At 36.6% G+C, this 23,395-nt stretch overlaps 1 protein-coding gene across 13 annotated transcripts in view; it reads left to right on the forward strand.

Annotated features, from left to right (window-relative positions):
• The window catches only part of LOC135206691 (bestrophin-4-like), a 514,714-nt gene extending 491,977 nt beyond the window's left edge, over positions 1 to 22,737 (forward strand). For 8 of the 13 annotated variants that reach the window (XM_064238113.1, XM_064238112.1, XM_064238110.1 and 5 more), the window contains 7 exons: positions 2,242 to 2,394; positions 3,159 to 3,239; positions 3,760 to 3,911; positions 8,543 to 8,673; positions 9,959 to 10,048; positions 16,360 to 16,519; positions 20,154 to 22,737. In XM_064238113.1, coding sequence (XP_064094183.1) covers positions 2,242 to 2,394; positions 3,159 to 3,239; positions 3,760 to 3,911; positions 8,543 to 8,673; positions 9,959 to 10,048; positions 16,360 to 16,519; positions 20,154 to 21,198 — 1,812 coding nt within the window. In that variant the 3' untranslated portion in view covers positions 21,199 to 22,737. The remainder of the gene's footprint in view (positions 1 to 2,241; positions 2,395 to 3,158; positions 3,240 to 3,759; positions 3,912 to 8,542; positions 8,674 to 9,958; positions 10,049 to 16,359; positions 16,520 to 20,153) is intronic. The other 5 variants (XM_064238105.1, XM_064238104.1, XM_064238106.1 and 2 more) reach the window with 5 other exon arrangements.
• The last annotated feature ends 658 nt before the right edge of the window (positions 22,738 to 23,395 follow it).

The raw sequence follows: 23,395 nt of genomic DNA on the forward strand, positions 1-23,395 counted from the left end.
AAAGGTTTGAAAGGTGTAAAAGGAGGAAACTTCGCAATTGCACCATGAATCGGTTTTTAAGAGAGGGTGGAAAGTAAGACGGAAGAGAGATTTTGAAAGGAGGTACAGTAAAGGGAACGAAAGGAGTTACAGCTTAGGGGCCGAAGGGACGCTGCCTAGAACCTCAAGTAAAGTCTACACTGAACGGCACTGCCACCACCCTACGAGGCATTTACACAATTGAATTATCTAGAATCCTAAACTAGCACAAGGTTAGTTATAAACTGTTACGCTGATGATACTCTGTTCTGTTTTCTCTCGAAACGGTTAAAGATGCCGTTAGTAAAATTGAGGCAATAATGAAAGATAAAAAGTGGATGTCGGCGAAGAAACTAAAACTCAATGAAGAAAAAACTGAGTATATGTTATTTGGATCTGATAGTACACTACGAAAATATAAACACTTCAAAAGAATAACTATTGTGTCATCATCGATAAACACTGTAGTGGCAGTGAGGAACTTATGACTATTTATTGATAATGAATTGTCGATGAAAAACCATATATTGCATATTGTAAAAACATGTAACTATCCTATTAGAAACATTGCATTTATCAGAAAATATTTAAACGAAGATAGTCTGAAAACAGCAATTTTTAACCAAATACTTTTGAGGCTTGACTACTGCAACGTTAACCACGGACTTCCTAGCTACCTACTAAGAAAACTGCAACGAGTACAAAACAGAGCCGCCAGATTAATGAAAGGATTACGGCTAAAGCGCCTCAGTGGCGTAGTCAGTTTGGTCTTGGCCTGCCACCTTGGTGGCCGCGAGTTCAATTCTCTGGCATTCCATTGAGGGGTCAGAGATGTGTATTTCTGGTGATAATTCACTCTCGACGTGGTTCGGAAGTCACGTAAAACCGTTGGTCCCGTTGCTGAATAACCACAGGTTCCATGCAACGTAAAAACACCATACAAACAAACTAACTAATCGAGCTATATTGGCTCCCAGAAAATGCAAGAATAGACTTCAAAATGCTACTTACAGCCCTTAAAGCACTAAAATATGGGAAACCAACAAATCTAAGAAACTGCTCAAGTTTCATTGGACCTGAAATGAATATTGTGATCAGACATGCAAGTGAGGCATACAGACAATCTGAACCTAGAACAAATTGTAAGTCAGGTTAGAGAGCATTGAACATTGCGCCAAAAGACTAAACAACAAAATACCGCCTGAAGTGAAGATCACACAAGAAGAAAACAAGCTTAATAAAGAACTAAGGACTCTCCTATTCTGCAGGAGCTACGATACTAATGAAAAAACTCTAAAAGGTAATTGTAGGATAATAAGAAAACTTATTTTGAAAACGTACAAGGGACCGCTAGAGAGGGAATGATTCCTGTGGAGGGCTGGACATAAAACCAAACTAATGAATGAAGAATGTAAAGAAAGATTTCATCTCGGAAACGAATAATTGTAAAGGTTTCATATTCGCTAAACAAATAGTGGGGGTGGAGTTTCGAATACAGATATGTTGATGAACGAAGTGAAAGAATAAACAGTAAAAAAAAAAAAAATACGGGCTGCTCTTGAGCAAGAGCCCGTGCTGGCATAAAGCCAGCTTAAGCTTCAACAAACAATACTGAAGTTTGTGTTTCAGGAATCCAGTGTTTAATTTTTCCCTCCCCAAAGTCTTACCGAGTTCTCAGCTTTGTACGATACACTATTTTCAAATTTGATTTTGAAACCGGCCAAAAACAATTGTCAGAGTTTTTCAGAACAGGTTTCGCTAATCGAATCTTTCTTGTGTAGTTTAGACTGGTTAAGATTTAAACCTCTTGCTTATTGCTTCATGCAGAAAGAAAAATGTCTGATTCCGCCTTTAAAATTTGTGTCGGCCTAACTTTCCTACAGCAATGAGAGATGCCTAATGTCCTAATTGGGCGGCTGTTGTGGTCATTCGAATGTGAACCCAACCTGGACTTTATTCGCTTTAAATTGAATTTCCAGTATCATAGAATATTTTGGACAATATTCCCGTCTCTACGCCCGAGAGGATTAGCACAAAGATTTATCCTTGAAAAGCTCATCCCTGTGTGTTATTTACAAATCAAGCTTGCGAAGTTCAGAGGTCGTCATATAGATGCTTAGTATATGATGATGATAAGTCTTATTGAACCAAAACACTATCTGTTGTTATATTGCTTTCAGGACAGTGTAGTTCAGTTTCAAAACTACGTCTACTCCATTGCAGGTCGTAACCATAGCAACCTACGCCTTTTTCATGGCAGCCATTGTCGGACGACAGTATGTGGACAGGACGCAGCCTCTGTCCAAGCTCAAAATTGATCTCTATATACCTTTTTTCACTCTCCTTCAGTTCTTCGTCTACATGGGTCTTCTCAAGGTAGGATCTCACGTTAATTAGATTGTGACTTTGAATAAAAGCATCAGAGTGAAATATATTTTAAAAATGTTTTTTTTTTTTTTTTTACTTATGAACAACCTGTTTATAAATTCCAGAGCGCTCGCAGGACCCTCATTATCAAATTAAAAGCTTATTCATCTGATGTATTTGATCACACTGTACATTCCACATTCACAGTTTGATTTCCCAAATAGCATCCATTAAACAAAAAGGTTTTAAGTTTCTTTTTTTAAAAGATTTCAAATCCTCAGTCTCCTTCAGCTCAAGAGGAACTTCTTGTTATAATCTAGGAGCAGCTTATTTAAAGGCTCTGGGGCCACAGACTGAGGAGAACGCAAAACGCGGCTCTGCCAACTTGAAACCAGTTGTAACTAGTTTTGTACCAGGTCGATTTTTTGTTGTATAAACTGTAGTAATAGGTCCCTCAAATACTGGGGAGAGCTGGTCTCAACAACTTGATGGGTCAACATACATAACTTGAATATCATTCTGGCCTTCACTGGAAGCCAGTGCAAATCAATTAAGAAGTGCAATCATGTCCCGTAGAGTAACACCTTTTATTAGTCTAGCAGCTGTGTTTGAATCCATTTCCTACTGAAGTATATACAATCCCTTATCAGGGAGAATTATCGCCCCTTTTTTAGAATGTTTCATGTGGTGATTTTACTGAATTCAGCATCAAATGTTTGATGTCTTAATGCTTTTGTACCAGCAACCTAATTCAGCATTAAATACTTCCCCAGGTGGCCGAGCAACTGATCAATCCCTTTGGTGATGATGATGAGGATTTTGAACTCAACTGGATCATCGACAGACACATGAAGGTAAGTTTGTGTTGCCTGGATGTCACTTTTTAATTGTATGGCTCGATCAGGTTCACACTAAATTAATACTGTCTTGTGGCTGGATGTACCCATACATACATGTATTGATACACGTGGATTCCTGTTGTTAATATATACGTATATTAATGAAAAACTTGGACACATGTACTATAATCACAAGAACAGTTTGTAGCAGATAGGCTGACAGACCACCACAGTTACATCTTTGGTTCACCTGTGTTAGGTTCCTCATTTTATGGAATAATTTAACTTTCATTTTTCCTCTTTTCAAAATGCCCTCAAAGTTCAATTGTACAAATTCTACTCCACATAAGGAAGATAGATAAATAGATAGTGTGCATTTACCTGTGTGTATGCATGTGTTTCCATATTCCTACATAGTATTTCATATACGTACATGAAAAATTAGTAAAAACTAGCCTCACAATGTAGCTACCTATTTGAATGACACTCGAACTGAGAGAAATCTGCAAGAATCTTAATGTGCACTCCTTTGCAGGTGTCGTACCTTATAGTGGATACCTTACTCATTCGGACACCTCCCTTGGCCAAGGATATCTTCTACGATGACGAAAGTCCTGTATTGCCTTACACTGAGGCCTCAGCGGAATTCAAGAAAAGAACTTATAGAGGGTCGGTGGCAAATATGGTGTAAGTAGACACAAAAATGTTCTAGTACAGAATTGGTAGATTATAGATGTTCTGCAAGTAGAGTCGTGTTTTTTTTTATTTCTGTATTTAGAGAACACTTCATTTGTTTTGATGTTTTCTGAGCTCTGCCAGTCATTATTCAAGTAATCTGTCAGATATTAATGTGATAGGTATTCTCATCTGTCAAGCACTGTAATCATTATCTTTCAAGCCAATGAATGCTGGCGTGGCTCAGATACTTTCTTTATTATTTTACGTATCCTTTCAAGTAATTATAGTAAAATTGTCTAATGATAGTCTGAGATTTAAGCATTAATCACTTAACAACATGCTTCAAGTTTCCGTTTGTCTATTAAGTAATATTTGCTTCATATAAGCGTGTGTTGTCTGAGGCACCTTGCCCCTTCATAGCGTTTCTCCTTGTAAATTTTCCACATTAGTTTGCGCAAAGCTTTTAGAACGCACAACTTGCATTATCATCTGCATCTGTGAGAGAGAGAAAGTGGAAAAAATATGAATAGCCGAAGATTTTCACACTACACTGTGCCAATCAGGATTATTGCTGCCACCATGTCCTTGAACCCCATGTCGTTTTCACCTTGATTTCAGAAATCTTTCTTGTTTCGTTCTATGTTATCTGTTATGATATTACTCGTTATTTTCATTGGTCATGCCCTTAGGTTTACTATGAAGCTTATAATGAAACTGTCTCTGGTTTTGGCATCCATCATTCCAGTTATCATTTTTCCAACCTCATCATAGTGTCTCATGTTTATCCTAAAGAACTGAATCCCTCTGTCAAATATTTGCGGGCAGGAAAAGGATTAGAACATGACTTATCCTTCAGAATCATCGCCAGTTCTAAATTATACCAACATTTATAACTGGTAAGTTTAAGTAATCCCACGATCTATTATTGGTAAATTTGAGTAGTTAGTGCTCAGAGTCTATTATGCAAGGCCATGATTTGATGTACATATTGTAAAGAGAAAGTTTATTTCTCACCAGTAAGCCAAGGTTGGCGATAAATCCGAAAACACATTTATAGACAACAGTAAACAGTGTCAGGCAGAATTTTTATTCCTCATCGATAATAAATTAATTTCTTTAGAACATCTTTAAAAATATTTTTACACAAACTTATTACTTTGGCCTAACCTCTTGTGCATTTTCTTGAGGTCCCAGGTGCTCCAATCATGAAAGATAAAAAAAAAGCATGTTATCACATCATCAATTACAAACACACTGAATAGTCATGAGTTATGTACACCCACAAATTCAGCTGATTATAACCATCATCAGTGAAAATAAAATGTTTCCAGATTAGAATCCAGTTATGAAAAAGCATAAAATCAGTGACAGAAGAAAAACAGCTTAAGGGTATGTAAATACTACAAACAAAAAGGTCTTTTGACTACCGTCATCCTGGAGAGTGAACACAAAACTGTAGATTTCCTGAAATCTGTTTTACTAACAGAGGTAATGGATGAAATGAATCCAAAAATGGAGATGAGCAATTTTAGCACAATGTTGGATCTGAGAACTCACTGCTAGGTGCAGAAAAGTCGGCAGACACATAAGTGATGGAACTTTGGCACCAAGGACATGAAGTGTACCATAGCACAATCTGTGTCTCGCCTGTAGCACTTGATCATCAACTTCCTCTTCCTTCAGGATTGGAGTGTCTGGGACTTCAAGCAGATGAGTGAAAGGCTAGGTATAAGTAGAAAGGATTTGTAGCAAAAAGGGATTTTGACGTAGGAAAAATCTATTTCTGGGCGAGGAAGCCGTGTCGCCCAGTGAAATGTGTCCTCTTTAGCACTATTTCTAGTAAAATATTGCTATGATACCAGAGAACTGCTAAATTGGACATGTCAGAAGTCTCTGACTCGCTCAACCACAAATAAAAGGTGTCGGTATAGAACTGGGGCGAGTGTTAAACACTACCACAGCAACCCCTCCAATTAGCCTTTTCCTCATCAAAAGACCCTGAAAACGGGGAGCCGACCTATAGGTCACACCCAGCTACCCTGTTGAAGGGGACTGCGGCGTCATTCTTATCGATAGCCTCCCAGCGTTGCACGCTTTTTTATAGCTATCTGTTCTTTTTATTGGTTTCTTTATTCTTTTTCGTTATGGATCGTCAATCTGCCTCTTCACCCAAGTTAAGTACTGGTTCGCCCTTTTTCTGTATTTAGGGAGTGATTTTGCCTTTCGTTTTGTTAGGCGTCTCCTCCCGTAGCGAGCGGTAGCGAGCCGCCATTACGTCGTTCCCTTGTTTTGTACCAATTTCGAGCGGGCTTCTTTCAGTACCTATATATTTATATTTATATACTCGTAACTTATGATATTTTAGTATATATTTTATTATGTCTTGGGTGGCAGTTGCTTTGTCGATCTTGTTTGATCTACGTTTATTATTTTCATGATTTCCTGTTTTTCGAGGGGTCGGCGTTCGTGCACGTTTCTTTGTTTCGTGCTTCGATGTTTATCTACCGTTCCCCCCTCCCCCCTTTTATTTTAGTTTGGTATTTTCCATTCAAGAATTCCCCCTTTTTCTTTTCGTCAGCTTACTGTTTGTTTTCGTTTTGTCGGTAAGCAAGTAATTTTTCCTTGTTGCGCCCACTCTCATCGAGTGGCCTCCATTGCGTTTTATATTTTTCGCCCCTTATTTTCATTACCCCTGTTAAAGCATGTTTTTTCCCTTATTAGCTTTAAGTAATTGATTTTATTTTGTCTATGTATATTTGGGTGTTCGGTCGGCAGCTAGCCTTCATAGGCTTTGCCTGCGTTTTCCTCGTGATCCTTTATTCGCGGGGAATCGCTGGTCACGTGATCGTCCCCCCTTCAGCCCTCCCTCCCTCCCCCTCTCGTGGGACTCCCCGTAGTTGGGTGCCGCTCTCGTTGTTTGTCGCTGACGGCCGGTCCCACCAGCGGAGGGGGAGGTGTAGTGGGTCTCCCAGGACCTTGGGCTGGGGAGTGTCGCTTCTTAGCCGACCGCCTCCGGAGTTGTTAGTCGCACTGCGTTTCAGCCTCGGCTTCCGTGGATTGTTGCGCTCTGCTTCTTTCACTCCCGGAGCTTACATCCACCCGCCTAAAACATTCCCTCTCCGCATAAGGCGGGTTTAGATTCCGGCCTCTCCCGGAGTCATTGAGGGTTATGTTTACGGATGTTACTCTTCCGTAGGCGGAGATAGTATATTTGTTATTTTAGTTTTTATTATTATCATTATTTTTATCTTTATTTTTATTTTTACAATATTTTACTAGAAATAGTGCTAAAGAGGACACATTTCACGGAGCGACACGGCTGAGCCCAGAAAACGTATTTTGCTGGTATTATGCAGTGCAGTACCTGTCTTATTATTTCTAAATTAGTTTATATTTTTTATAAGAAGTGGTAATGCATTTTTTTCTGTATTCTTTCATTTATTACTTTTTAACTTTGGAGAGAAAAACCTGATTTTAAGTAGTCCTCCAAAATTAAGATGGATATAGTTTTAGTTTTTTATGACTATATAATGTCACGATATATTTTGCAGAAATATAATTTTTTAAACTAAACTTTTCAGCTGCATTACGGATTGCAAGAACAATCCTTTACCTAAATTTTCAAGGCACACTGTCAGATTGCAGACCATCATCAACAGTTCATGACTTACATTATATTAGAGGTACCTAAAACAGCAGCTTCCTGTGCGAGACTGTCATTTTAAGGACACAGCCACCCTCTCTCTTCAACCAGAGCATAAATACAGGGGACCATTATGGGTTGATTTTATGTTGATAGGAAAAAAAAAGGAATCAGATTGTTTGCCATTTCATATTTTTCATTCAAAAGTGGCATCCATTAAGTTTTTTTTTTTACATCAATATACAGTTGATAGGAAAAAAAAAAGGAATCAGATTGTTTGCCATTTCATATTTTTCATTCAGAAGTGGCATCCATTTGTTTTTTTTTTTTTACATCAATATACAATTGATACTTACATTCACGTACTATTATTAGTCCTGTTGGAACATTTTGGTTAATTTTTCTGCCTAAAGATGTTAAATTGTTATGAGCAGAAATATCAAGAGTTTTAATATTAATACATAGTTTCTTCTATGTAAATTATTTCGGTAATTTACCACAAATTACTTTAAACACTGAATAATAAGTGTCTTACCTCTATGTGCACCTACTGTTCCTCTATAATTCATCAGTTATTTGTTTTGCTAATTTTTTGTGAAAACCTTTTTAATTGTCAATTCAAATGAATCCATATAATTCAGGATTTTCCCAGTGGTCAAGGAAAACGTAAACAACAAAAGGGCAACAAAAAATCACCCTATATGACTAGGTGCCTATTTGAAGACTAAGAAACAAATTTTAGAGCGCGCATTGCTACAGCGTATCATTGCACATCAAAGATCTTACAAATTCACCTCATCTCGTAGTAAACTTCTCCAAGGCAAAATGTTTCATCATTCTCTTTAAATTTTTAAGTTTTGACATTCCCTGCAGAAGCATTTATTCCACGTTTTGTCGTTATTCTCCCAGTGTCCAGAATCCTTTCCTATCAGTCCCTCTCATGATATGTAATGCCTGAAGAACCCTCACCCTGGTGGTCTATATCTTGTACTGGCAGAATCCCAGAAGACAAACAGAATCTAATCCTGCCGGATATCATAGAAGAGGGTGAGGATGAGGACCGCCTCAACCCCAGAAGTAATCTTGCCTCCCAGATGCCATCTGTTAAGTCTTCCATCAGCAACATAGGTGGGTCTCAACTGTCATAATACACTTAGTAGTCAGATAATGAAGCTGATTGGTGGTTTCAGAAACAATCTTTTCTCTGAGGAGAAGCGACTGTTTCCTCAAACAGGGAAAGCTCCTTTAAAATTGTGATTGTCGACCCACCTCACTCAACCATTTCTCCTTCGCTCAGCTTTGTGCTTACCAACATTGCTGCTCACGGTAAGGTCTGAAAAAAAAAATTGTAAGATATACTTATGATACCGACTTCACAGTTATGATTATTTTGACCGCATGAGTTGGAAAGATTATGGATTATAAGGTGCCCTTATGGCGTGCTTGGTTCTGTAACATATTAGCATGATTGATAAGACACATTCTAATATTCTATAAACGACTGATGTCTATACAGTAGCTTGTTGAGGGATACATTTAGATTTTACTAACATAATGCTTTGTTCAGGTAATTCTTAAACTGTCTATACTGATGCTTTTTGCAAGAACATAAATATTTAGTATGCAAATGTGATAGTGTAGAAACAATGATGTTATAAAAATTTTACCAGATTTTTAGATTTACTCCTAACAGTTGAATTTTAATTTAGTGTTTACTCATGACTTTTAACCTCAGAAAGTGTTAACTGAAATTTTGCTAGTCAATGTTTAAGTATCTGAATGTAGAGCAAGTCATCCAATAGAGTAGGTACATACTTGTGATAAGGCTGCATCTTCAGTAAACTTATAAAGTGAGAAATGTTCTAATTTTTGAATTGATATGCAACTTTTCATTACAGATGCCAATATGACATTACAGTGGATATTTACTTTCTGTAAAAGAAGTTTGAATGGCCAAGCTAGTTACAGATTTTATCTGTGAATTATCTGTATATGTGCTGGAAATAATGCATGATGATAGAATAGACTTAAGTAATCAGCAGCCTGAATTTAGTCGTGTATTGGACAAAAGGTATATTTTGGGAATCTTAAAATATATGAGATTAGGGTAGTCATAACCTTGTATTGCTTATGGTTTTGTACTGATATTATTGTTTTGTTAACACACATGGAACAATGTTTCAGAAGTAGAAATTTTTTAGTTACATCGAGGAAGGGTCTTGCTAGTTGAACAAATGAAATATTTTCCCAGTTAGCCGAGTTTCATGTAGCAACTACCATTTGAAAACACTGTGACTTGGATTGTTCATTATTTTGGTTGGATGTAAAGCTACTTTGAGGATGTTCATCAGAGGAAATATCTCCAAACTGGGATACAATATGCTCATTTAATATTGTGTCATAAAATGCCCAGCAGGATTGATTGGAAGGAACATAAAAGCAGAAGCCAAAGAAATCCGGAGAAACTTTCGACGTGTAAGGAGTCACCCTGACACCGTAAGAGGTAGTTGGACCTTTTTGGAAAGCTTAGGCCTACTAATCTTGCATAGTTCTAGGGGAAGGGGAGGCCTTGAAGCCCGTCCACCCTATCAAGTTTCTTAGAGCTTTTTTCTTTTTATTTTCTTACATTGAAATTCACTTTCCACTTATTAGAGGTGTATTCTTATTAACAATTGTGCCTTGTTAGTTAGAAGTATGACTCCCATTTTCCTTCATTTTGTTTCATTTTGTTAGGAGTATGTCTAACAAAATTTAGTTATAGAAATGGAGGCAATCCTTTTTAGATCTCCGTTTTGAAGTACAACCGACTAACTCATTTTATTATGCCTTACAATTAGTTGTACAATAGTGGCCTTATGAAACTATCTAGCAAAAATATCCCTGCAGACAGTGAATCTGTACAAAATAAGACACGAATCCTGGGAGAAATAAGTGATTAATTCCAGTAGGATTTTTAAAATTTTACTGATCTTTATGCAATAAAGAATGCATGTGAAGGATAATTCCCATTGATGTTAGGAATGTGACTGTTATAAGATCACTTTCCCTTCCCAGTTATTTAGATATAGTATATTTTTGGGCTCAGGCTGTGTCGTCCTGATGAAAGGTTTCCTTAAGCCCCGTCCTCACGGTCGAACTCTGCCCGACAGACTTTGTTCGATGCGACGTCAGAAGCGGGAAAATGTGACGTCAGAAGCGGAGAAATGTGGAGAAGGTTGTGACTTTTCCCACTTCTGACGTCACATCGAACAAGGACTGTCGGGCAAAGTTCGACCGTGTGGACGGGGCTTTAGGCAGCTTTCTAGAGTACAAATAATGCTAAATGTACGTACCAGAGAAAAAAAGGGTCTGTGGATTTCCAACCCCCAATTGCGACTATCTAATATGAATATCGTGTATGGAACAGGGACGTATGCAAGCATAGCCACAGCTATCTTATCCCGCATAGATTTAGCCTCGTCTGCTATAATTATGCTCATTGATATTCATGTTCCTCTGTTACTTATGAAAATAAGATGCAGCCAGTATGGATTAATTTGGCTATATGCTATTTAGTATCAAATATTATAAGGGAAAGTAGTAAACATGTATATACACAAGTATATGTACTGTATTTGTTATGCCATTGGAGATTGTTGCTGCTTTTACAAAATTTTATTTGTAGCTACATTTCTCAGTTTTTCTGATGACTGCCTTTTCTTTGGTGGTCACCCAATAGTCATCAGCATTATTTGATTCAAACTAGGGTACATATTGAAACATTCAAGTATATTAATGTATGATTTTGTGTTAATGTTTCACTGTAACTTGACATACGTATAGCATATCGCATTGAGGGTTGAAGCTGGACTCAATTACAGCAGTAGTTGGTTGAGATTAATATGGCCTTTGTCAGCATAGGCTTTTGCTCAAGGAGCAACTACTATGTTATGATAATAATATAAGAGATATTGATGGTTATAAAATGGAAAGTTCAGCAGTAAGGTTAAAACCATTTAAACCCTAAGGACACATCAGTGGGGAAAAATAAATTTGGAGTCATGGAAATAGAAAAGAATTTATCTCAAACCTACTGAGATAGCGTAACTCATTTCACTTACTCTCAGGTTTTTAGTTACAATAGATAGGTTCTGCCACTTAAAGATGGATGCTTTTAGCTAGCTGAACTAAAGACTGTAAAATGATGGCTGTCATGAGCAGTAATGTGGTGATAGCGATGCTTTCTTCAAATGATATTGAGCTCTCATTATCAGCTGGCTGGTAACAGACTTGCTCACACCAGTTACCAGATTGTGATATTCTAGTGTCTTTTGGCATATCGTCCATGACCACCTGACTGGACAGACTGCTTAGAGTATCCTGATGACACTGTCCGTAGGGGAATACGTAGTCCCGATTGGTAGTACCACTCTCAGGGAACACACATTTCTGGATAGACGGTTTCTTACGAGCACATTTCTGGATAGATGGTTTCCTAAGGCTCTTACACAGTCATCGATGTTGAAGAAAGGTTAATTTTTCAAATTGCAGTACCTGATGGATGTGTAGTTGGCAGCTGTCCTGGGCGCTATCAGTTTTAACTATGGTGGTTATTAGGTCCAGCCTCATCGATAGGGTATCATGCCTCCTCCTCTTACAATGTCTAATGATGGGGCCTTGGACATGTCGCAAATCCTTTTGGAAAGAGGGATAGTGGTCATCCCCATGCAATTGCTGGTTCATCTTCAGGCTATGTATTAGAATGTAGACACTATTTGCTTTCGTTACACCTTTGTGCTTGGCTTCGGGTGGATTATTTCTTACCAGGAGTCACTGCATTTGTTGTTGTTTTCATAATACATCATGGTAAGAGTTTTACTGTCTTGCTGAGATTGACAGGTATAGCATGTTGATTGATGATTTCTCTTAGAGATATCTTACTGTTATGGTCGCTGTCATATTTTGTACTGTTGACCTATTGAATAATTAAGATAAATTCTCAAAAAGAGAGCAGATTATAACAATCCTGCTACAATCACTTTGTAAGAAATGACAGAATTCCAGTAACAAATAAAGTGAGAAAGGTAAGATATCTTGCCACGTTAATTGGTTGAAGAATGAAGTTGTGAAGCATAGTATGATCTGCTAAAATTATGCACGCGAGAGAATTCTTAAAAGTGTTATTTTTTGCATAAGGTCTTTCTTGGCCTCATTTTCATGAGATTGCTCAGGTAAAAGGAAATCCAGATTTCAAGCAGAAACCTTAGAACCAAAAATATGATGGGCATTGAATATTAAAGGCAAAGTTACCACAGTTGTATTACAGGAAGACACAGATCATTTGAATGAATCAATCATAAAATTTAAGGCTACAAAGCCAAGCACAAGATAGGTTGGACAGTAAGATAAAAAGATCCAGAAAGTAAATGAGATGAAATGCAAGCTCAGAAGGTGACAGTGGAAGAAATTCCCACAGTTGGACTAAGCAGTAATGAAGAGGCAGGACAGCAAAGTAGAAGAAGGAAGCAAAAATAGAAATAAATGCAAAAGTGGGCAAAGGTAGGGAGTAAAGGGATACTCCAAACACCCTTTAGTAATGCCTACAGTGCACCAAGCAAGGCGTACTGTTAGGATTATTCCCTTAGAGGGGAAGATTACTCTGACAGTTAAATTTAGATTCAAGTAAACAGGTGTACTGGCACAGTAACTATAGAATATTGTCTGTTTTGCTTGGTATCTCTGAGTTCCATGACAGTAGGGAGTAAGGATATATACCCTATCCATGATACTATTCCAGTATAAGAAAAAAAAATCTGAACTTTAGTACACTTCAAACCCACAAATGTTAAATGAGACCTACAAATAATAGGTCTTCTCTACTTTTGGTGAAGAGGCTTCACTCAATACAGATATCAGAAAAAATGGGGAATAAAGAGCTAAATAGGATTCAATAACTTTCAGTCTATAATTGATATTGAGAGATCATGATATAAAAATATACTTGTATTGGAAGAAAAAAGTATCCAAACAACCACCAATGAGAAATTATCACAATATCCCATCAAGTAGGAAATAGTGACCTTCAAAGAGGAAATATAGGGTTCAAATAATTATTAGAAGAATTATTTCTTATGGCCTTAATTACAAGAAATCACGTCTCCTTGTGGAGAAGGACTGGGTGACCAACATAATGTATTTTAAGTTTGCATATTGGGTTAGAAATTAATTCCTCAGACTTTGCTGTATAGGGACACCATCACACTCTGCAAAAAAGAAGTCTTATAGTATAGTACATCTTAAAAAAAAGCTGAATTTTCGTTGTTGGATATGAGAGAGAGAGAGAGAGAGAGAGAGAGAGAGAGAGAGAGAGAGAGAGAGAGAGAGAGAGAGAGAGAGAGAGAGAGAGGGGTTGGCCTGGACCATCAATCTGTGATACCTACCAACACAGACTTTGATCTTTCCTTACAAATTGTAACATTTTGACACATTACCTACTGAAAGTGTAGAAAAAAAAATAGATAAAAGTACTGTCAGAACCTTATTAACAGAATTTGCAAGAATTGCTGGAGTTTTTGTTTTACTTATTTACATTAATGAAAGAAGGAACTTTAGAAAAATCTTATGTTAGGGCAAAAGAAAACATTTCAACAGAGGTAGCATCTCACAGTGTTTGACGAGGAATGGGGATGATAGCGTCAATGCAACAATATTTTCATTATTTTAGGAGCATCATTCTATATTATCTTTTTTGTTGTACATACGGTTTATATGTTATATACACACAATTTACTTGAATAACTTGCAGGTTAAAGTGAACTGATAATTTATACAGGCCTAGTGTTAAAGCATGGATAGGTAAATTAGTACTCGGTCAAAAGTTGTCATTACAAATTGCTACATATGCTAAAAATGCCATTAATTGTTCTGAAAGCTAATATATCCTTAACATCTTCCTTTAAAAAGAAAAATAAATTTATTTCTTTTATTTTACAAAATTTTAGTATTGTCGATATCTCGGTACAAAACTCCTCTTGTTCTTTCCTTAACTGGCAAAGAATTAAATTGGTGATAAATTAACATATATTATTGTATATTCTTCGTCCTTCTTTAATCCCTTGCATTAACCTCCTTCGCTTTGATAATCTGTAATAATAAACAGGGATTGAACCATCCTACCCCAAATACATCAAAACTAGGAGCTAGCATGTATTAAGTGAACAAGATTTTTTTTGCTAAAGTTATTTCTGGAGGCTGTATATCTGTGCTTGATCGTTTTAAAAACCATCACCACATCAGCATTTTACTTTGTAATATTCTATGATATTAAAAATTTTTTATAATTGATTATACATCAGGAGTCATAGTGACATTCTTTATTGTATCATGAGTAATTGTTTAGGAACTTAATTAATCATGCCATCATGCTGATGAAGCCAATCTGCTTCTTTAGATGCCGAGTGTACCATAAGACCTATTTTGATTTGATCAGTTAAGTAAGATGACAGCTTTCAAAAAAAAAAAAAAAAAAATGCTTTTCCAGCCCTAGTTTTGTTGATGAAACCCTTCAAAGAGGGATGAAAGAACAACCCTTTTTTAATTGTTACATTTATGTCTTCATTAGCCTGCCCTTCTGGAAACCCTCTGCCTTCAGCAACCTCTTCCAGTATCCCGTGACAGAGCCTCCAAAACCGAACAAAAACACTGTTGACCCAGAAGTCACTTGTGGATCAGTAACTGAAGTGAGTGAATCACTATTAGCTTCAGAAGAGTAGATTAATCTTTCTTGATTTTGTTTAACATTTGCATGACATGTTCTGTATAGTAGTTTTACTTTTCTTTTTTTTCCAAAATTAGTTGTATCAATGATATACTTTTTTGTGCTTGCCTGGCAGAAATATTGTTCATTATTTATTTGGTGTAGCAAAGTAGTTATTCTAGTTGCTTTTCTGTTTTATGTTTAATTCTTGTGTCAGTGTTCCAGTGATGCTTATCCTTCCTTTAAAGAAAACAAACATTACTGTATCGTGAAAAATTTTGGATTGTCAATTCTTTAGGTACGCACAGTTAGTAGGGTGTAATTACAAAATATTCAGGTGATTTCTTATGTTACACCTAGAATAGTAAACAAACCAATGAAACTATATTGTACTGTATCTGGATGAAAATTGTAATTCAGAACTTTACAGTTTTAGGATGTAATTTTTTTCTTGCTATTAAATCTCTGTGTAATTCCTTATAGGACTGGAAACTCAACCATTATGGGGTAATTACTGGACCTACCAACCCTAATAATCATAATAAAAGTTTCACACAATATGAAATTGAACAATTCCAGACTAGAGATCTGAATAAAAACAACTGTTAAAAGTGCACTAGTGAGTAGAATAAAAGTTATATACTATCATATGCGTACATATATGTACAGTATATAAATCTTGTGCTAGATTTTTTAAAAATCTGTTTGCTAAATACATGGAATTACAAGTGCTGTTCTAAATTTAAGTACATGTTACATTAGTTAAAGGAGTCAAAGAAATCTTTATAAAATTGACATACCTGGAAAGTAATCGTAAAGAAAATCCCGTAGCCGAGTATTTGAAGTAATATGCATTATTTTACAGAATATTTTACAATGCTGAGGAGATCCTTTATGCTTAAGGAAAACTAACGTTCGTAGTGAAATTTTAAAAGTTAAATTATCTAATAGTACTCTTCTGTATCGCTCAAAATAATATATTTCTATGTCCATTAATACCAATTTGTATGAACAAGATATTTATGGTCCGTCGATGTTGACATAGCTCAATAACTGAAGTAATAACCTCTCTTTTCCAGTAGCAAGCAAGGAGCAACGAAGCCTGAGTGTACCTGATGACGTCCTTATTCAAGATGGAGGTTCAATTCCTACTCTGAAGGATGGACTTCGGGAAAGCTCCAGGTCTCAGCCCGTCTCCAGAAGCACCAGCAGAAGAATTGGCACTGCAGGTAGTAAGGGGTAAGAGATGTGGTCCTACTATTCCAGAGGTCCAACCAGACGGGGTCTATGTTTTTTGTGTGACTGGAAACATGGATGGGAATATATTATACAATTGGGATTGGAATATAAAATTTAGGCCAAAGGCCAACCACTGGAACCTATGAGGTGTATAAGCACAGAAAATAATTTTGAAACAATTGTTAGGAGAGGGCAGAAAGTAAGATGGAAGGTAGAGTATGAATTGAGGCGTGGTAAAAGGAATGAAAGGGGTTGTAGCTATGATAAGATGGGATGTTGCAAAGAACCTTCAGTAATGCCTACAGTGCACTCCATGAGGAACACTGATGTCACTTTCTAAACTACAAGGGTGGGGAATATATTATAAAACTTTGTGTTTTACAACTTTGCATTAGATAAAGTTCATGTAAACATAAAATTAAAGGGAACAGAGGGATTCATCATGGGTGACTAAGGATAACTTTGTCTTGAACCTCCTTTCTAACAGCAATATTGAGAGAGAGTGGAAACAATACTGGAGGTACTAAGGTTTTGTAACTTACTATATGTTTCCTGTTTGAATTAACTTGGAGATTAAAACAATGTATAAAAGGCTATTCTTCATTCTTCTGAAACTGAATGTGAACACTTGAGATTACCTGTAATGCAATGACAGTGGGTATGAAAGAGGGTAAGGGGGCAGGGGGCTTGGGTTTCCTTCTACTTTGATCCTGATTACAATATCTAAAAAGTTGCATACAGACAGTAAAAGGGATGTCATAACTTAACCAAGGACCCAGAGTCCTACCTGACAGGGTGAAGTGGAGTAAAACTGACATTGTTAAAAAAACAATTATCCTTTACATTTTACATTTATCTGTCAGATATGGTTAAATACTTATTTCAGTCTTGACATCATAAACCAATCGTCAACCAACATTTTGTGCAGCATACGAAGAAGAATCTTACAACATCCAGAACATTTCATTGCATAAGTGGGTGTTGACCTTACCTGAAAAATTTTACATATTACAGGACTCTCAAAAGTCTCCTGTTCTTAATAGATTCTGGCCAATCATTCATGTGATCCTCAATTTCATTTAACTCTTTAGGATTATTACTTTCTCTCTCTCTCTCTCTATGTAAAGCTATCACTCATTTTAGGTACGTATATACTTTCACTCATTTTAGGTACGTATATACTATGTACAAGATATAATTTGGGTTAGGTACATACAGGCAGTCCCCGGTTTATGATGGGGGTTCCGTTCTTGAGACGCGTTGTTAGCCGAAAATCGTCGTAAGCTGGAACATGGTAAAAAATCCTAAGAAAACCTTACTTTTAATGCTTTGGGTGCATTTAAAGCTATGTAAACTGCATTTTTATTTCATTTTTCATCAAAAAACCTTCAAATATTGATTATTTTGCATTTTTGGAGTTATATTTCTTCTGCCAGATCAGTGTTGTAGGCGCCATAACCCTGGAACATGTGTATAAACCTGGAAATAATTTCTGATAAATAAAATTGAAAAGCGTTGTAACCTCGGAACGTCGTAAGCTAATAGGTATAATACAGCTTTACTTTAATGTAGGCTAATAGGTATAATATAGCTTTACTTTGCTTATTTATGTCATTGATATCTTCTTCCCCACTGGTATCCCTAAGGTAAGGGGTTGGTTGATGTGATGTGTCCTATCCAGCTATTTCTGTCAAATTTATCTACTAAACCCATCGCCAATACTCCCTCACTTTATAATGTCATCTAATCCTTTACCTTCCTCTCTACCTTATATGAACTATTCCTAACAGGTTCAAAATAAGCCCTCTTCACTCTCATCTGAGGTTAAAGCTTAGCTTTACTTCACATATATATTTCACTGACATCTTTCCTACTGCTATCCGTAAGCTAAGGAGTTGGTTGCTGTGATAGTGTCCTGTCCAGCTATTTGTCAAAAGCATCCTCCTCTGTTAAACTCTTTGATAAATCCTCCCTCATTTTATCATGCCATCTAATCCTTTACCTTCCTCGCTACCTTGTACGTATACTCCTTACAGGTTCCAAACAAGCCCTGTTCTCTAACTGTACCACATGCTCAAACTGTCTCCTCAACTCTGTCAGTAATCTTGACCACTTCATTACTTTTAATTTCTTAAATTTTCCAGCCTCTCATGCAACAAGATTTCCAAAATCCACCTCATTCTAATTTCTGCTTTTCCTAACAAGGGGGCTCCAGAGGTGACAACACATGGGTCAGTGGCCCGTTTGTTCTTCAGCAGGTGAATTCATAACCTTCAATTTTACCGATTATAGAACATAGAATTTTAGCTAATGATCAAAGTGCTGAGACCTACAAGGGCTTTCAGCACTGAAACAGAAATTGACATTGTATAGAAGTTTGAAGTGTAATAGGAGAAAATCCTAGCAGTTGCACTATGAAATAATTGTTAGGACTAGGTGAAAAGCAAGATGGTAGAGAGAGAATATGAATTGTAGGTACAGTAAAAGGAATGAAAGGGATTGCAGCTAGGGGCTAAAGGAATGCTGCAAAGGACATTAATTGATTTCCATAAGCCTACAGTGCATCGCATGAGGTGCCCTGATGACACTACCACCATATGGGGATTTAACCAATTATGACATTTGTGTGTCTGTCTTTAAGTAAAGCAACTATTTTCTGTTACTGAACATATTACTCATCTTAATTCTTTTGACATTTTGCACCGTCATGGTCTACTCCCATAGAATTGCCTTGAAGTATATTGTAGCTATTTAAAGCAATTGCCAAAATATTTTTCCACTTGAAAAGTATGCATTTGGGGATGCTAAAATTATATTTTTATAGAAATTGTACAAATGCCAACATTCTGCCAGAAGACAATGCATTTGAGATGCTAAAAATTTGCTTTTGTTTTTAAGAAATAGTACAGTAGTGCATTTTCTCATAAAATAGCACTTTAATTAGAACCATTCATTTAGTCATCTCAACCTTGAGCCTGATTTAAACATATTATATCTATGCTCTAGTTAATTTCTGTTTCAGAATTGGGCACCCATTGTCCTAGTTAAAAGCAATTTTACATGTTGGGTAAATACTGAAAAACTACTACATACTGTACTACTAGTTTTTTGTTTCAGAATTGGGAGTAATATTGTGGTTATTTACGTAAAAGTAATTTGCTTCCTTGGTGAATAATGTTAACTTGATTAATTTCCTTTTCAGCATTAGGAATTCAATGGTGAATGACAATCTACTTTACTACTTTCAGTACTGAGTTGAATATAGAATTTAGGCCAAAGGCCAAGCACTGGGACCTATGAGGTCCTTCAACACTGAAATGAGAATTGACAGTAATAGGTTTGAAAGGTGTAATGGGAGGAAAACCTTACAGTTGTAATATGAATCAAGTATTAGGAGAGGGTGGAAAGTAAGATGAACAAAGTGAATATGAAAGAAGGGACAGTGAAAGGAACAAAAGTGGTTGCTGCTAAGGGACGAAGGCATGCTGTAAAGAACCTTAAATAATGCCTACAGTCCACTGATGGCACTATCCCCCTATGGGTACTTTCAGTATTGGCAGTTGTTGTTGTAGCTATATGAAGCAATTTGTTTTCTGAGAATGACAATAATTAGCAGTTTACTTATCTCTTTCAGTATTGGGAGCGCTATTGTGGCTATTGGCTCGCATCAAGGTTTTCTTGCCGCGGATCCGGAGAAGGTAAGTCTGGCTAGTGGCCTGGGTATCGCATCATCCACACCCACCTGTGACACGCCCAATAAAGAAAAACAACTAGATGAACTGGACTACATGGTCTTGCCTATATCCAATTGGGGGAGAACCTTTGATAATAGTGATAGTTTAGCAATAGATATGAATAGTGTTGATGACGAGGAGTTCATCAATGAGAAGGTGAAGGTTAAAGGAAAAGGAGCTTTCAGGTTGCCAGCGTCAATCAAAGCTAGACTAGCAGTCAAGAAAAAGCCTGTCATTACGTGGAGACCTTATATCAGACAGGCAAGCAGAGACCAGGGCCTTCCAGAAGATCTAGGAGGAGAGCTTGCCAAAGAGCTACAAGCTGAATTATCAAAATTTCCAGATGTGTTAAAGGCAGAGTCTTCAGAAAATATTTCCCCATTAATTGTAGAGGATGAATGTGCTTTCATGTGGCGAACAGTTGAGGATGATAATCTGTCTACTAAAACAAGTATGTCGGCACCAAGCGACGATCAGTTATTGGAAACATTTTATCAGGACACCTCATTCTTATCTCATTACAAGGACGTAAAGCCTTCGCCGCCAGAACAGAGGCCAACTTCTCTAGAATTTGGCCTACCAGGGGCTGTGGGAGGCTTTAGAAGACAAAAATCTATTGCGCGACGACCTGTAGTACTAAGAAGAGCGAAATACAGGACAAGGGGTCGCATGCGTTGTGTGGCATGTTCAATGCCTCTGCTTCATAACATACCACGGGAGAGTCAGTATCTTATATCAACTTTAGTGAGGAGTATTAGTGAAAGTTCCTTTTTCCAAGAGGCTGTCACACGTCGCGTCAGTTTGATAAATAGATCTCAAGACAGGAGCAGGCCAGTCTCGGCAAAATACTGCCCGTCACCAGAGGGAATCATTCCTCCAAAGTTACAACATAGTGATAGACAGTCAGAGTCCTTTCATAGCGAGAACTCCAAAGAAGTGCCTTGAAGTGAATAAATCAGCTTTGCTGTAAAAGTGATTTCCAACATATCGAGTCATATTCCACGTCAGTTTAATGTTATTCAACGTGTGTTGGTTGTATGTAAGGAAGGAAAATAGTCTTTGACTCGAGTTCCAGTGCAATGTACAATTAGCACCCTTTATTCCTATCCAATTTTATAGTGTAGAATTTTAAATCCCAAAAAATCAAGCCGTTCTTGGTAATGCAAAAGACAGATATGACATAGGCTTTTGGCCTCTAAATATTTGTATATAATGCATTTTATACATCAAAGGCTGCTGTACTCCAGTGGAATCAAAAGTTGTCATTACTGAGTGTCCTTTAAATCTTATGTCACTGAGGAATTCTATATGTTCAATTGTTAATTCTCCAAAATACTGTGTGTTTAAGCATCAACCAACTGTTCGTCACAAATGAAGATTTTAAGGTTTCCTATATTTTTGAAAGACCTTTTAATATTGCAAATACTGCAAATACCTTGAGTGTATCACAACCTATGATCTAAATCTCAACACTAGAAGTGTTCTATTTTTATTGGTACCCAAATACCAGAGTATTACTTTAGCCTTCTTAAAAAGAGTACAGTATGTAGTACATTGTAGTACTATTCTCTGTGGTAATGCAGCGCAGTTATGTTATGTTAAGAAATGCAGTGTTTGTAGGCAAGACAATATCACTTTGAAGGTTTCAGAAACCGTGTGCACGTTTATCGATTGACAATGTTAACTCTTAATATATTAAAAACAATAGTTTAGTATGACATGCAAAAGAAAACTTGAAATGTGATGTCAAAAACAGCTTCTCAATACAGAATAGCACCAATACTACAGAGGGACAGATACTGTGCAATTTGTCCTTAATCACCAAGAGTTCAGTATGCATACATCACAGTTGAAAATATTTACTAATGATAGATAGCATAACAAAACTAAACAGTATCAGAATTGATTTTGAGAGATGTCTTTTTGATATTTTGAGTATAATGATCCTGACAATTAAACATTCAATTTCAGTGGCAGCTAAGTAAATGTTGTAACTCTGATGTGAAAGATCTCTCAAATTTAAAAATACTCTTACAGAAGGTGGGTGATACCACCATTCAGTTCAAGATATGAATGAATTTACATTTGGTTTAAATCAAATACCTGTAACAAAAACAAAATAAATCAAACAATTTACTCAGAGCTCAGATATTCCTCCACTAATATATAAGAGCACAGATAATTCTCTACTAACTTAGTTTTTGTCAATGATTTGGACAATAAGTATGCATGGCACATAAAGCACAAAGAGGTTTCAAAGTTAAATTATAATGAATCCACCTAAGGCTAGGTGTAGAGTAGCAAACAAACATGTACCAGATGTGAAAATAAGCGCTGCATCAAGTGATGCTTTGAAAGGTTCTTTCTTCTTCTTCCTATTTGGACTATGTTTCAAAGAGTTAAATAAGTATTTCATCTAGAGATACAAACATTCCAGCATTGCTCTCTTGGGCTGTTGTTATAAATAAATTTTTTTCTGAACAAGACTGTTTACTTTCCCTAGGATTCCATGAGTAAGAGACATTAATCTTATACCATCATCAATAGTAACATCATGCTTGAGGATTATTTTAAAGAAATTCTTAAAAAGCTGAGCATTACATAGTTTTAAAAAGTTTATTTACAACTCTACATTTATTGAGTAATATGTATTTCATTTTGAAGCATAGCCAGTACCATTCATTAGAGTAACTTACTGGATTCTAAATATGTACCTTTATATTTTAAGCAGTGCTGTTTATCACTTAAAATGCATAGATTTTATTTAGTGTCCTATGATTCACTATTATAAACAAAAAAATATTTATAATAATTTGTATATTTCCTAACTATACAAACTTCGGGTCTTTACATAGGAAATATGCTCCAGCTGCAATGAAGCACATTCTTATATTAAGGACTGATGGTTTGCATGTTGTGTAGTACCAATTAGGGGATTTTGACGAAGGAAAAATCTATTTCTGGGGGAGGACCTGTGTTGCCCGGTGAAAAATCCCTGTAGCTCATTTTTCAAGTATAAATAAACTCTAGATATACCAGAGAAAAGCTAGCATGTTATGAAGAAGTTACTACCCTCAGCGCCAGCACCCCAAAGGGTGTTGGTATAAGTAAGGGGCGATGTGGAAACCACAATTCACAGGAC

The sequence above is a fragment of the Macrobrachium nipponense genome, chromosome 31 (assembly GCF_015104395.2).
Source record: "Macrobrachium nipponense isolate FS-2020 chromosome 31, ASM1510439v2, whole genome shotgun sequence".
NCBI classification, from domain to species: Eukaryota; Metazoa; Arthropoda; class Malacostraca; order Decapoda; family Palaemonidae; genus Macrobrachium; species Macrobrachium nipponense.